Below are 15,303 nucleotides of genomic sequence, written 5' to 3'. Positions count from 1 at the left end.
AAATGATACCTTACTCCTTTTTCCTTATCTTTTGATCAACATGATAAAAGCTACCATATGAAGACATATTCTTTTCCCCAATGAGTCTTGAGAGCACTACAATATAATGCTGTATAAACAAAAATATTTATTTGAAAGACATTGATCAAGAGTTTTCAGTCATCTTAATAAATAAATCAGTAATTTTAAGTATTCAGTATATTTTACTGATATGGATTGCTAAGAAGACTGAGGAATTTGACTCAATATATGTACTGAGCACTTAATATGTATCTGGGGGTAGAAAAATAAAGATGAAATCTGAATTTTGTACTCATCAGAAAATTAAATTAAGCAGCCTTAGTCCAACATCACTTATTAATGAGAAAGTATAAACTCAAAACCTACCTTTATAATATTTTTATTCCAACTTATCTCTTTGGTATCAATCATTGTATTAGAATTGTTTAATTTTATTTTAGAGATGGACTTAAAAACATAGTAATGATATACTTCAATATAGGGCTTCAATAGTTTAGCGGCAAATAATCTGCCTTCCAATGAAGGAGATGTGGGTTTGATCCCTGGATTGGGAAGATCCTCTGGAGAAAAAAATGGCAACCACTCCAGTATTCTTGCCTGGGAAATCCCATGGACAGAGGAGCCTGGCAGGCTACAGTCCCTGGAGTCTAGAGCCAGACATGACTTAGCAATTAAACACACACACATACTTCAGTATAATTTCTTACTGAAGGCATTGAATTTGTCATTGTAATGTCCACATTCCTCATTCTCTGTGTACAATTAACTAGCCAACTTCAATTGGTCTCTTGATTATCAGTATTCTACAGGGATGCTTAGTCTGAGGTATCTTTCATGACTTTTAGAACTATATGAAAATTTATCATTTCCCACATTATATTAATGTTTTAAAAGTTAGTATTGGTATGAAGATTTATACTGGAGAGATGAAGGTTCACTGGCTAAGTGAACAAATAAAACAAATCATTTCATTATTTATGGGCTTTCCTATTTATTAATATTATAATAGCAGCATAGTGACAATCTTTGCACATAAATTTTTCATGTATTTCTGATTGTTTCTTTCAAATAGATTTATACTAATAGAATTTTGAAATGCTATAGAGTTTGACCATATTAAAGCTTAGTTCAGTTCAGTTCAGTCACTCAGTGGTGGTCCAACACATTGCGACCACATGGACTGCAGCATGCCAGGCTTCCCTGTCCATCACCAGCTCCTGCAGCTTGCTCAAACTCATGTCCATCAAGTAGGTGATGCCATCCAACCATCTCATCCTCTGTCGTCCCCTTCTTCTCATGCCTTCAATCTTTCCCAGCATCAGGATCTTTTCCAATGAGTCAGTTCTTCACATCAGGTGGCCAAAGTATTGGAGTTTCAGCTTCAGCATCAGTCCTTCCAAGGAATATTTGGGACTGATTTTCTTTAGGATGGATTCATTGGATCTCCTTGTAGTCCAAAGGGCTCTCAAGAGTCTTCAACACCACACTTAGAAAGCATCAATTCTTTGGTGCTCAGCTTTCTTTATAGTCCAACTCTCACATCCATACATGACTACTGGAAAAAACATAAGTTTGACTAGATGGACCTTTGCTGGCAAAGTAATATCTCTGTTTTTTAATATGCTGTCTAGTTTGGTCATAACTTTTCTTCCAAGGAGCAAGGGTCTTTTAATTTCATGGCTGCAGTCACCATCTACAGTGATTCTGGAGCCCCTCAAAATAAAATCTGTCACTGTTTCCATTGTTTTCCCATCTACTGCCATGAAGTGATGGGACCGGATGCCATGATCTTAGTTTTCTGAATCTTAAATTTTAAAGCCAACTTTTTCACTCTCCTCTTTCCCTTTCACCAAGAGGATCTTTAGTTCTTCTCTTTCTGCCATAAGGGTGGTGTCATCTGCATATCTGAGGTTACTGATATTTCTCCTGGCAGTCTTGATTCCAGGTTGTGCTTCATCCAGCCTGGCATTTTGCATGATGTACTATGCATTAAGTTAAATAAGCAGGGTGACAATATGCAATGCTGACATACTCCTTTCCCAGCAACAACCAGTCTGTAGTTCCATGTTCAGTTCTAACTCTTGCTTCCTGACCTGCATACAGATTTCTCAGGAGGCAGGTCAGGTGGTCTGGTATTCCCATCTCTTTAAAAATTTTCCAGTTTGTTGTGATCCACACAGTCAAAGGCTTTGGCATAGTCAATAAAGCAGAAGTAAATGTTTTTCCGGTATTCTCTTGATTTTTCAGTGATCCAGTGGATGTTGTCAATTTGATCTCTGGTTCCTCTGCCTTTTCTAAAACCAGCTTGAAAATCTGGAAGTTCACAATTCATGTACTGTTGAAGCCTGGCTTAGAGAATTTTGAGCATTACATTGTTAGCGTGTGAGATGAGTGCAATTGTGTGGTAGTTTGAACATTCTTTGGCATTGCCTTTCTTTGGGATTGGAATGAAAACTGACCACTTCCAGTCCTGTGGCCACTGCTGAGTTTTCCAAATTTGCTGGCATATTGAGTGCAGCACTTTAATAGCATCATCTTTTAGGATTTGAAATAGTTCACCACTAGCTTTGTTCGTAGTGATGCTTTCTGAGGCCCACTTGACTTCACATTCCAGGATGTCTGGCTCTAGATGAGTGATCACACCATCATGCTTATCTGGTCATGATGATCTTTTTTTTTGTATAGTTCCTCTGTGTATTGTTGCCACCTCTTCCTAATATCTTTTGCTTCTGTTAGGTCCATACGATTTCTGTGTTTTATGTGCCCATCTTTGCATGAAAGATGGCTAGAGAAGCATAGTCTCAAATTCTGCTCTAGAGAGATCAAACTATATAACTCCTATAGCAGTGTCTATCTTACTGAATTCCCATTAATATTAACTGTTACTGTATGGTAGAGAGAAAAGTATATCCTCTTTTTAATTATTAATGTGGTAGAATTTATAATATGTTTATCAGTAGCATTAGCATTTAATATTTTTATATAATGTGAATTATCTGTTGGTATTTTTACTCATTCTATAAAAGTATAGTATATTTTGGGAAATTCATAAGAATTTGATAATTTATCAAGTATGTTAACCTTTTGCCTTTTTTTTTTTGCAAATGTATTCTCTAGTTTGTTTTTCTTCTCATTGTTTTGATGCCTAAATGACTTTGATTTTTAGGCAATCAAGTCATCAAATTTTGAGGTCTTTTTCCCCCCATATTTAAGTTTATAAATGCCTCTGGATTCAGAGATAATACAAATTTTCACCTAGATATTCTGCATATAAAACAGCCTCATATATTCTACATTATAGAAAGTCTTTATATTTTTATATTAATGGACTTGCCTCTAAATCTTTATAATTATTTTTTGATATATGTTATGAGGTAATGATCTAATTTTTTTCATAAAATTATGACTCAGATTGACCTATGTAATCAATTAAGATATTCTTTGAATATAGACTCTATGTATTTCTGAAAACTAAAAAATAAATTGGTGAGGGATATGTGTGTGTGTTTAAATGTGTTTATGTCTGTGTGTTTTTGTATGTGAATATGTAAATATGTATGTTTATGCATTTGTCTGTTTCCTGAGATATTCACTGCTTATTAGCATCATGTATAAGGTATTCCTTAAGAATAAAAACTAGGTATACTTAGAAAATCTTTATCTCCAAAGGGACAAGTTTATCTTGAAAGACAATAATCAAGCCAAAACTCAAAACAAAGCACTTATTTATAGCATCATGGAACGGGCAAACAACTAAGCCCACTTTTCACAAGAACCTAAGTTAAAAGTGGCGGGAAAAACATGTCTGAATCCATTTTGACAACATGTAGACTAAAATGTTATTTCATGGCAGCATTTAGAAGCAACAAGGCTTTTCTTTCTCTCACTTTATGTGCCAAGTAAAAAATATCAGTTTGACAACTATTTTTTAATTATCTCGCCTGGGTTCGATCACTGGGTTAGAAAGATCTGCTGGAGAAAGGAATAACACTCCAGTATTCTTGCCTGGAAAATTCCATGAATGGGGAGCCTGGCGGGCCACAGTCCATGGAGTTGCAAAGAGCTGGACATGACTAAGAGACTAACACTTTCTTAAGCGATTTGAGTTATATTTGCAATAAATACTGATAAGAAATGCTATAATAGTTACATCTTAAAAATTTTCTTTTTAAACAGATTTTCTAAACATTTGTTTAATCAAAAATGTTTGTGATATTTGTATAGTATTAGTTATTATTTTCATTTAGCCATACACATATTTGGGCTTCCCTGGTGGCTCAGCTGGTAAAGAATCCACCTGCAATGCAGGAGACCTGGGTTAGATTCCAGGGTTGGGAAGATCCCCTGGAGAAGGGAAAGGCTACCCACTCCAGTATTCTGATCTGGAGGATTCCATGGACTGTATAGTCCATAGGGTCGCAAAGAGTCAGACACAAGTGACTTTCACTTCATTTCACTTCATACACATATTTATTATTTTATCAGTTTTATTATGCTTTAAAAAAATGTAAGCTTTATTACCCAGACACAGTGGCTGAAGTGTTTTGAAGGTTCTTCAAAATAATTCTTTCTATTCTTTGCTCTTTTAAATAGGTCACTTTTATTTTTTGGAAGGGCAAAATGATGCTCTGCTTTGTGGCAACAGCTCTGATGCAGGGTAAGTGCTGTTTTGTGTCGAGCCTCAGTCCACACTGCTCCCTAGGCCTTAACCTGCCACTTCCTGCCCACCCTGCCCCCACTTGCTCCTCATTCAAAGCCCTCCATAAATTCCACTTCACGATGACTCAAAATAGCTGGGATAAGTGTGGATTCTCACCTCCTTCATACACTCATGCAGCAATTATTTTTCCATACTAGGTCACAGCTAATCTTCCAAATTAGTTCAATGGAAAATAGAAAGAAAAACAATACATGTACATAAAAAGCTCAAGTTAATAGAATTCATAACCATGTTCTTTTATAAGTGTGATATTCTATATATACTAATGTGGTCTCCATGGCATAAAATATATCTGAAGATAATATCAGTGTCTGATCTGTGGTGAGTCCACATTTAGCATATTTTAGCAAAGTGGTTAAGAGCATAGACCGGAGAGTTTACACAAATTCAAACCCGAACCTCACCATATAATGTCACCTCTCCTTGCCCTGATTTCCCCATGGGATAAGTGGGAATAAATTATAAGGTGGCTGTGAGAATTAAATGGATTAATGAATGTATAGCTATTACAGCATTCAATAAGTACTTTTAATTATCGTAACTGGCATTATGTGAATGCTTGTTTTTAAGAAGCATTTTCCCTGGAGCTAAAGCTGGGAGGAAAATTCAGAGAAATAGTTCTTTCTGTATTTACGAGATTTTAGAATCACAAATGGAAGTCTGATGTTCTTTCTGAGGGAGGTGCTATTGTGGACACTAGTAACTAGTACCTGTAGCAGAATCCCCAATGGGAACAAGCTTTGCATTTAGCTCATATGATATTATGCTGCGTTTATTTCCAGATCTTAATGATAAGTAAAACAGACTGATTTTAACTCTTCTCTGTACTGTACTAAGTGTTTTACATATGATGCCTTATTCAGTGATTGTAACTTTGGAGGCAGGTTCTGTTATTAGCCTTTTCTTACATGCAAGGTGTTCCAAACCAGCAACTTGCCCAAGATCACACAGCCCAGAGTGTCAAACACAATGTTGAGGCCAGGTCAGCTTAATCGGTAAAGTCATACTGTGAAACGTTCACTCTGCAGACTCATTCACTCCTCTTGGTATGCACCCCCCCCCCATCTTTTTCTTACCCCTCTTTCCTACCTCCAGATCCAATACACTTCTGCCTCTAGATATCTTCAGTGAAAATCAAACTTTCCCTTGCAGACTTATTTTTCTGTTCATCTTCACAAATCTCAGAAGATAATAATCATAATATGATTGCTCTTATAGGGAGGCATGATAAATATAATAATGGCAATCGTGAATCACAGAGAAATCCACAAATAGACTTAGCAGATCCTGTTGTTATGTAAATCAGTCCCCTTAGTCCTGGACTCAGCACTGAGTAAAGTGAGAACAATCTGCTTTTTCTTGTGTTGCATAAAATAGACATCAGGGTCCACAAAAACAGGAAAACCAGCCATCCAACTTTCAGTGACTGATGTCCCCTCTTTCTTTTCACCTAATCACAGCCAGTGTCCAGAAGGATACATCTGTGTGAAGGCTGGTCGAAACCCCAACTATGGCTACACAAGCTTCGACACTTTTAGCTGGGCTTTCCTGTCCTTATTTCGTCTCATGACTCAAGACTTCTGGGAAAATCTTTATCAACTGGTGAGAACAATGAAATGATTCTTCTGGGAAGCATGAACTCCTGAGATCAAGAAAACTGCTGTAAAATACTTTCTTACTGAGAGTGCATGCTTGTAGCATTCTGTATAAAATTTAATAAAATATCTCTTCCATTTTTACAGACACTACGTGCTGCTGGGAAAACATACATGATATTTTTTGTGCTGGTCATTTTCTTGGGCTCCTTCTATCTAATAAATTTGATCCTGGCTGTGGTGGCCATGGCCTATGAGGAACAGAATCAGGCAACGCTGGAAGAGGCGGAGCAGAAAGAGGCTGAATTTCAGCAGATGCTCGAACAGCTTAAAAAGCAACAGGAAGAAGCTCAGGTATAGTAGCAAACATAGAGCCCCTTTGTGTTTATCTCCATCCTCTGACCATACTGTCAAGAGCACAGATATTTAAACACACAAAATCAGCAGTGATAACTGACATTAGGAACATGCCATATGTGTTTAATAAGCGTTAGGAGCCTATTTGGTAATTAGAGACTTATTCTTTTATTTTGATGATTACTTGGGCTTCCCTGGTGGCTCAGACTGTAAAGAATCCACCTGCAATGCCAGAGACATGGATTTGATCCCTGGGTTGAGAAGATAATGCTGAAGAAGGGAATGGCTACCCACTCCTGTCTTCTTGCCTGGAGAATCCCGTGGATGGAGGAGGCAGGCAGCCTACAATGCATGGAGTTGCAAAGAGTCATACATGACTGAGCTGCTAACATCACCTAACTATAGTAATAGCATACGAACATGGCAAATTATAATGAGATTATTGGCAGTTTTTTTCTCCCTTGTGACCCTGCATTCACTCAAGCTCACAAAGTAGTTATACCTACATGCCTTCAATTGAACTATTTTCTTAATCTTCTGAAGAAGCAGAATTAAGTTCTGGTTGCTTCTTCTTTAGAGTCACTAGAGGTGGGAAAGTTCAGAAAACCAAGGTCAAACTGAGAAGATTATTTTATAGAGTCTGGAAAAAAAGACAAAGACCTATTTAATATTTATTTTCTATTTGAAGAATTCAAATGTAAGTTTGTGGACTGCGTAAAGGAAACACTGGTACATAATCATGCTAAATCATTACGTTCTGTGCCCACTACCCTGTAAATCTTATAATTCGGACTTTATGAAGTTTCAAAATAATTTCTCTAGTTATATGTGCTTGACTTAATGTTGTTAATCCAATCACCTATATTCATTTTTATTGAATGTAGAGTACAATTCCCTTTTAACACTGAGTATCCTAATATGTAATAAAGATCAGATAAATAAAATTATATTGGAATAGCAGCAACAATATTGAGCACTTTATCTTTCCAAAAATTGTACTGTTGTAATTTATAAATTCACTCAGATGCCATGATCGAGGGTTTTCTTATATACAGTCTCTAACTTGTTTTCATTGTGCATTTCTTAGTGAAATAATCATTTTAAGTCAAGGAGAATAAAAGGTTTATTAAAACAAAATACTTGACTGAATTAAATTTAAATATTTATACTGGCACTAAAAGTCATTGTCAAGTGGAAGTGTGCTAGATCAGGTTAAAATAGGAAACCTTTAGTTCTTAAATTATTTGCTTCTTATGACATTGTTTAAATAATAGAAAAAATCTTTATGATATTTGAGTGTCTTGTGCATTTTATTAGATAATTAGAATGTGTAGTGTGAAGACACAGCTTGAAGATCTTCTTTGAAGTCACATGTGCCATCTTTCACTTTTCTCTTAATTTTAATTCTTTCATTGGCTTAATGATAATGTGTGTGTGTGCTAAGTTGCTTCAGTCATGTCTGTCTTTTTGCAACTCTATGAACTGTAGCCTGCCAGGCTCCTCTGTCCATAGGATTCTCCAGGCAAAAATACTGAAGGGGGTTGCCATGCCCTCCTCCAGGGGATCTTCCCAACCCAGGGATTGAACCTGTGTGTCTCTTACATTGGTAGGTGGGAATTTTACGACTAGCACTACCTGGGAAGCCCGACAATGACAGTATATGAGCTGTTTTCCAAAATACATACTAGAATGGAGAATCATTTTTTAAAATCACATATTCATGATACCAAAGATAAGTGAAGCAGTGACATGGATAGAGGTTTTCAAAGTTTATGCGCAACTGCCATTTCCCTTGGACCCTTCTAGGCAGCAGCTGCAGCAGCTTCAGCTGAATCAAGAGACTTCAGCGGTGCTGGTGGGATCGGGGTTTTCTCAGAGAGTTCTTCAGTAGCATCAAAGTTGAGCTCCAAGAGTGAAAAAGAGCTGAAAAACAGAAGGAAGAAGAAGAAACAGAAAGAACAGTCTGGAGAAGAAGAAAAGGAAGATGGGGTCCACAAATCTGAATCTGAAGACAGCATAAGAAGAAAAGGTTTCCGGTTTTCCTTAGAAGGAAGCAGGCTGACATATGAAAAGAGGTTTTCCTCTCCACACCAGGTAAACATATGATATTATATAAATTGCATTTGTTATAGCAAACACATGCATTTAAAATATGCCAGAATTTGGTTAGAGATAAAACTGCCTTCCTCCTTGATGACACGATACTTTCAGAATGGTAATGATTGATGAATAAGTTTTGGTTATCATCTCAAGGAATTTGTGAGTTTTACAACTTTTTGGAATTCCAGGAAAGCATTTTTAGAGCATAGATCCCACTGCACTTGGGAAGACTTGTGATTTTGAGATTTCCCTAAAGACTGGTAAGCATCTCAGGGCAATTTTCCACCTGAAGAATAATCAGCAGATGGTTCCCGTCCCTTCTTAGCTGTGGTGCCTGGACCCAGTAACTGTCAGTTTTCTGAGTAGCAGCTTCCTAGAACTGAAGAGTGGATTCTCTCAGACCGTCTGTGCAGTTGTTCCCATCCACCTGCCAACTTCATATGAGGAATGTATTCTTTGTGTTCTTATTTCAAGGGAAACCAGAGCAACATCTTTTCTAAAAGTGTCATCAAAAATTTTAGGTAGATGCACACTGAGGAAGATCTATGATGCTAAATAAACAATTGTGGTTAATTGCACTTGATTACCTGTGTCTCATGTTCAAGGAGACTTGAATGAAAATAATATGTTGACTTATATAGTACAGAAAATGTTATCTAGATGCTTCTGGCTTATCTACCAACACCAGTTGCTGTAACTTTGAAATTTAGGATCATTAATTGTTTTTAAAATTATCAAAAGATTTACAGGTTTTTGGTACTGAAAAACTCATGTCCATACAATTAACAGTAACAATTTGAACACTGACAGCATTGATAATAGCTAACACTTACATGGTGCATTGCTTCTTACAGTATAAACTTATTGAGGCCACTCACTGCAGCCCTAGGGGGTACTGTCATCCTCATCCCCAGTCTGCAAATGTGAAGACAAGGGGAGGGGTGGTATTTGTTGAGTGCCTGTTTTGTGTTTGGCATTCTTCTTCTTCTACCGTAATTAATGTTAACAACTCTGAATATGACTGTTTTCACCTCTTTTTAAGCTCAGTGAAGTTAAATAATTGCCCAATGTCATATAGTTATTAAACTATATGTCATATAGTTATTAAAGGTTGAAGTGGCATTCACAGTTGGCCTGACACTGAAACCCTTGAACTTTCTGCTGTATTAGGCTGACTAGAAAGAATATTTTTTAAAAAGTCTTAAGAAACTGATGAGAAAACTTACAATTTGATTTCATTTAAAAGATATGTATATTTAGGATTATATATGTTCTTTGTATCCACAGTCTCACATAACATTATATTTAATATGTATATAATTTTTATAGGTCAACCTCATTCACTCTAAGTCTAGGTAACATTATGAGATATGCTAAATGAAAGGATTAGTGTAGTTGAATTCAAATTTGAAGTCGAACCTATTTTAAATTAAGTACCAGCATTTACTCACCCTTGTTCATGTTGTTGTCATAATAATTAAGATTCCGTTAGTAGAGACATGAATCTCAATCAATGTGAATGTAAAGAAAATAAAATCTCCCTTTTAGAGTATTGTTTGTTTTGAAGGAAGGGAAGAGGGAAAAGAGAGAGGGAGAAAAGAAAGGAAATCGTTAGCTGGGGAAAAACTACCAAAATTTGAAACTGAAAACCAGATACCAGATGCCACAGAGAGTCACCCCAGTGTGCTTTATTTTGAGGCCAATGGAACTAATTCTAGGCGGAATAGTAAAGTCTGAAAATGTTAGGTTCTAGCTCACCTTTTTCTGTACATGTTATCCAAAGACGTAACATTTTCCCCATACCGTCTTCTTAAAACTTCTGCTTCCTAACTAGCTGGATATCATAGGTGATGACTGACTTATACAACATGTAATATCTGGCTCAAATGGATATCTGTTTCTGAAGTGGTATTTGTATAAAAATAGAACTGAAGATTTTTATATGATAAATAAATAATCAAGCAACTAATTAAGACGATGGAGAGGGCAATGACGATACAAAGAGAGAGAGAGAGAGAAAAGGAGGGGGAATAGGGAGGGATGCTGAAGTCATACTAATTTCACTTTGCAAGACCCTGTAAGTAATACTGAAAATAGTGAGCCTGGGTACAGTGTTGAAGAGTCCATAGCTTTTGCTAAGTTTTGCAAGGGCACAAGGCCCAAATGTATTAAAAAAACTATTGTTTTATAGGGACATGATGGGCAATTGTATTGGTAACCATTGATATTTTCATATGAAAAAATATAATATATACTTTTACCACTGGATTATAATTTCCTCAGAGCAGGTTGATTGTATGAAATACTTTTTAGACTTCTTAAGACTTCTTATTGTGGGATAAGGGAAAGAAGGAATTCAAGAGTGCAGTTTCTAACCACGGCTCAAGATAATCTGGATATTTTATTTTTAAAGCCTTTATAAGATACTGTTGGCCTTCTGAAGTTATTATTTCCTTCTGTATTTGTGATAAACCAAAGATCCACTTATTATGGCAGATTGTTTTCTTATTGTCCATCCATCCTCTATTTGAAACAGGATATTTGATTGCTATCAGTTCAGTTCAGTTCAGTTCAGTCTCTCAGTCATGTCCAACTCTTTGTGACCCCATGAATCACAGCACACCAGGCCTCCTTGTCCATCACCAACTCCCGGAGTTCAGCCAAACTCATGTCCATTGAGTCGGTGATGCCATCCAGCCATCTCATTCTCTGTTGTCCCCTTCTCCTCCTGCCCCCAATCCCTCCCAGCATCAGAGTCATTTCCAATGAGTCAACTCTTTGCATGAGGTAGCCAAAGTATTGGAATTTCAGCTTCAGCATCAGTCCTCCCAATGAACACCCAGGACTGATCTCCTTTAGAATGGACTGGCTGGATCTCCTTGCAGTCCAAGGAACTCTCAAGAGTCTTCTCCAACACCACAGTTCAAAAGCATCAATTCTTTGGTGCTCAGCTTTCTTCACAGTCCAACTCTCACATCCGTACATGACCACTGGAAAAACCATAGCCTTGACTAGACAGACCTTTGTTGGCAAAGTAATGTCTCTGCTTATGAATATGCTATCTAGGTTGGTCATAACTGTCCTTCCAAGGAGGAAGCGTCTTTTAATTTCATGGCTGCAATCACCATCTGCAGTGATTTGGGGGCCCAGAAAAATAAAAAGTCTGCCACCTTTTCCACTGTTTCCCCATCTATTTGTCATGAAGTGATGGGACCAGATGCCATGATCTTAGTTTTCTGAATGTTGAGCTTTAAGCCAACTTTTTCACTCTCCTCTCTCCCTTTCATCAAGAGGCTTTTTAGTTCCTCTTCACTTTCTGCCATAGGGTGGTGTCATCTGCATATCTGAGGTGATTGATATTTCTCCTGGCAATCTTGATCCCAGGTTGTGCTTCTTCCAGCTCAGCATTTCTCATGATGTACTCTGCATATAAGTTAAATAAGCAGGATGACAATATACAGCCTTGACATACTCCTTTTCCTATTTGGAACCGGTCTGTTGTTCCATGTCCAGTTCAAACTGTTGCTTCCTGACCTGCATATTGATTGCTATAGATTTATGTAATTAATGTAAGCAGTGGAAGTTGAGGCTAACACATGGAAAACAATCATTTTTCATATAGCTGCCACATACACCTTTGAACTTTGACAAACATTGTGTCTAATTGTATAACTTAAACTTATTTCTCTCGAAATCATCTACTGGCACTAATTGAAGGCAGTACTTGTACTATAAAAATATAAACTAAGAGTGGTACATATACATAATTTCTACTTTATTTCCTGTTGTCAAGCATTTATTGTCTGGCTTTCTTTCTGAGGTGATGCTAACCAGTAGGTCATAAGTTCTGTAGATATTATGTCCTTATATCTAATTCAAAGTCCCTTGTAAATAGAGAAAGGAGACATGAAAGAAACTGGATAGTGTAGGAGAGATTTTAAAAATATTCATATGGAAATAATAAAGGAAATGAATTATTTTACTAATGAAGTTGATAATAGGATGAAAAAGCATGAGTGTAGGAAAAGAAGAAATAAGTTCTTCTGGGAGAGTAGATCAGTATTCTTAGATGTGATTCTTTCTGTAAATAATGACTAAGATCATATAATATAAGATAGTATTTAAAGATTACAGACATTTTATAGATGTTCATAGGTGTCACTGAGAAAATCATTCTTTAGCTGAAAATAAAATTAAATGAATACTTATTAGTCAGGTAATATAAAATATATATAGGTACAAAATAATAATTTTAGTTAGCTTTAAATCCTTTGGAGATAAAAAGATGAAACTAGTAATGCTTAAATGATGGGTTGGTATTCTATTAATAATCATAGAAATCCAACTTAAGCCAGCTTAAGCAAAAAAGAGAATTAGATCATGAAAATAATATCAATGAGTAGATTTAGGCACAGCTGGACTCAAGGGCTCAAAACATGTTACTAGGGCTAAGTATCTCTCCACATCTACAGATTCCTCCAATATGGTGATAAGATGCCCACCATGGCTCCGAACTTATAGTCAGTGGTTTTTAGCAACCTCAATAAAAAATGCACCCCTTTCAGTTGCAAAAGAAATTGGTGACTGTCAGTGGACCATTCAGAGTCCTCTACCTATTTCTAAACCGTCTCCATGGCCAGAGGCATGGAATACACTCATTGGCTAGACCGGGATCATGGGCTTGCCAGAGACCATTTCTTGAAGATAATCAGGGTACTGCCAACAGACAAAGGACAAATGGACATTGGAGAAGCAGCAACAAGTGCTCCCTAGAGTGAAGTTGCAGCAGCAGCAGCAGCAGTAAACAGCATAGGATTCATTGTGCTCAATGCTACTGTGCTTGAGAATCAAGGTAAAATGAATGATGCCAGTGACATTATAGCCATCTAGAAAATTGTTAAATGATTGTGACTAGACACTTAGTGAAAACCAGGTTTTCGTAAATATGGTGCTCTTCAGATTTCTTGAAACAGACAAAAGAGTGAAAATCAGGGAATGAATCATACAGTCTTTCAGTTTGATTTGTTTAAAGTATTTATGAGGACTGTTATAAAATATGCAAGGGGAAGGGGAGAAATTGCTCCTTGTTACTATAATTAAACAGACCTACTAGCAAGATTGATTTCATTTTTCTCTGTGGTGAGATCTGCATTGGGGTGTGGTCATGTGGTCACTAGTGCACTCTTACTGGTGTAGTTTTGACTTCAAAGGAACTAAATGTAGTTGTGTACTTAATTGCTCTCTATTGGATTGTCAAATAAGAATAGTTTCTAGAGAAGAGTTTAGTAAAGATTTCAGTTCTGAGTGCCAGAAATGAAACTAAACAGTCTTCAGGGATACTTCTGACTGTCTGAAGTCATGGGTAAAGTAGAAGAAAATGACAGAAAATCAGAGCTCAGAAGATGAAAATGAAACAGGGAAAGCAAAATAAAAGAGCTGAACCCAGGAGAAAGTTCCAGAATGCCACCAGCAGTTACCATATAAGCCCTTGATCACACCCATCCAGTGCCTTTTCTTAGGTAAGCCAGCTTTATGAAATGATGAGTCCTGGCTCATATTTTCCAGAACACTTCATTCTGTTCATCTGTTTTTGTACCCTTCCTTGCTGTTGATAGTCTCTACTGAGCATCCGTGGCTCCCTGTTCTCTCCAAGACGCAACAGTAGGGCGAGCCTTTTCAGCTTCAGAGGCCGAGCCAAGGATATTGGCTCTGAGAATGATTTTGCGGACGATGAGCACAGCACCTTTGAGGACAACGACAGCAGAAGAGACTCTCTGTTTGTGCCGCACAGACATGGGGAGCGGCGCCACAGCAACGTCAGCCAGGCCAGCCGTGCCTCCAGGGTGCTCCCCATTCTGCCCATGAACGGGAAGATGCACAGCGCTGTGGACTGCAACGGAGTGGTCTCCCTGGTCGGGGGCCCTTCTGCCCTCACATCTCCTGCTGGGCAGCTCCTCCCAGAGGTGAGACCAGTGAAACCTGCAGCTGTTGGGAAGGGAGGTGTGGCTGGTGCAGGCAGGAATGGCTTTCTATTTCCACCTGTATGAGTTTTAGTGAGTCTACTCTTCAAAGGCCAAGGGTCAGTTCAGTCAAGTTATGAACTTATTTTGTCAAATCGTTCCTTTCAGACTTTTCTACAAATGAATTAAAAAATAGGTTGGATCTCATAGACTATAATGAGAAGCCCTCCATCGTTATTACCACAGTATCAAACTTGCCAAAAATACAGCAACAATTTATCATGCATTATTTGTAATTAATATAAGCAAAATAAATGCAAGAAATGATATAAATACCCATCTTTAGCATCTTGTTATTTCTGATCCTTTAAAAGGAGAACTTGATACTTGCACTTGAGGTAGATAGTATACTAAATGCATCTAAATTCTGCAACACAACGTTCTTCCTCTTGGCATGTCAAGGTGCTATAACATTTTAGCACCCAATCAAATGACCATCGTACATTTATATGGTAAAGGAGCCACTCGAAGTACCTGGTAAAGTAATGTG

General features: G+C 37.3%; 1 protein-coding gene across 1 annotated transcript in view; it reads left to right on the top strand.

Moving 5' to 3' along the window:
• Positions 1 to 15,303, top strand: part of LOC138432777 (sodium channel protein type 2 subunit alpha) — an 89,345-nt gene that overhangs the window by 17,975 nt on the left and 56,067 nt on the right. Inside the window, exons 8-12 of the mRNA XM_069574304.1 lie at positions 4,615 to 4,678; positions 6,202 to 6,343; positions 6,484 to 6,690; positions 8,500 to 8,787; positions 14,409 to 14,756. Of these exons, the coding sequence (XP_069430405.1) occupies positions 4,615 to 4,678; positions 6,202 to 6,343; positions 6,484 to 6,690; positions 8,500 to 8,787; positions 14,409 to 14,756 (1,049 nt within the window). The remainder of the gene's footprint in view (positions 1 to 4,614; positions 4,679 to 6,201; positions 6,344 to 6,483; positions 6,691 to 8,499; positions 8,788 to 14,408; positions 14,757 to 15,303) is intronic.

The sequence above is a fragment of the Ovis canadensis genome, chromosome 2 (genome assembly GCF_042477335.2).
Source record: "Ovis canadensis isolate MfBH-ARS-UI-01 breed Bighorn chromosome 2, ARS-UI_OviCan_v2, whole genome shotgun sequence".
Lineage (NCBI taxonomy): Eukaryota > Metazoa > Chordata > Mammalia > Artiodactyla > Bovidae > Ovis > Ovis canadensis.
Note: the sequence above shows the minus strand (reverse complement) of the source record. Positions and strands in the feature narration are given on the sequence as shown.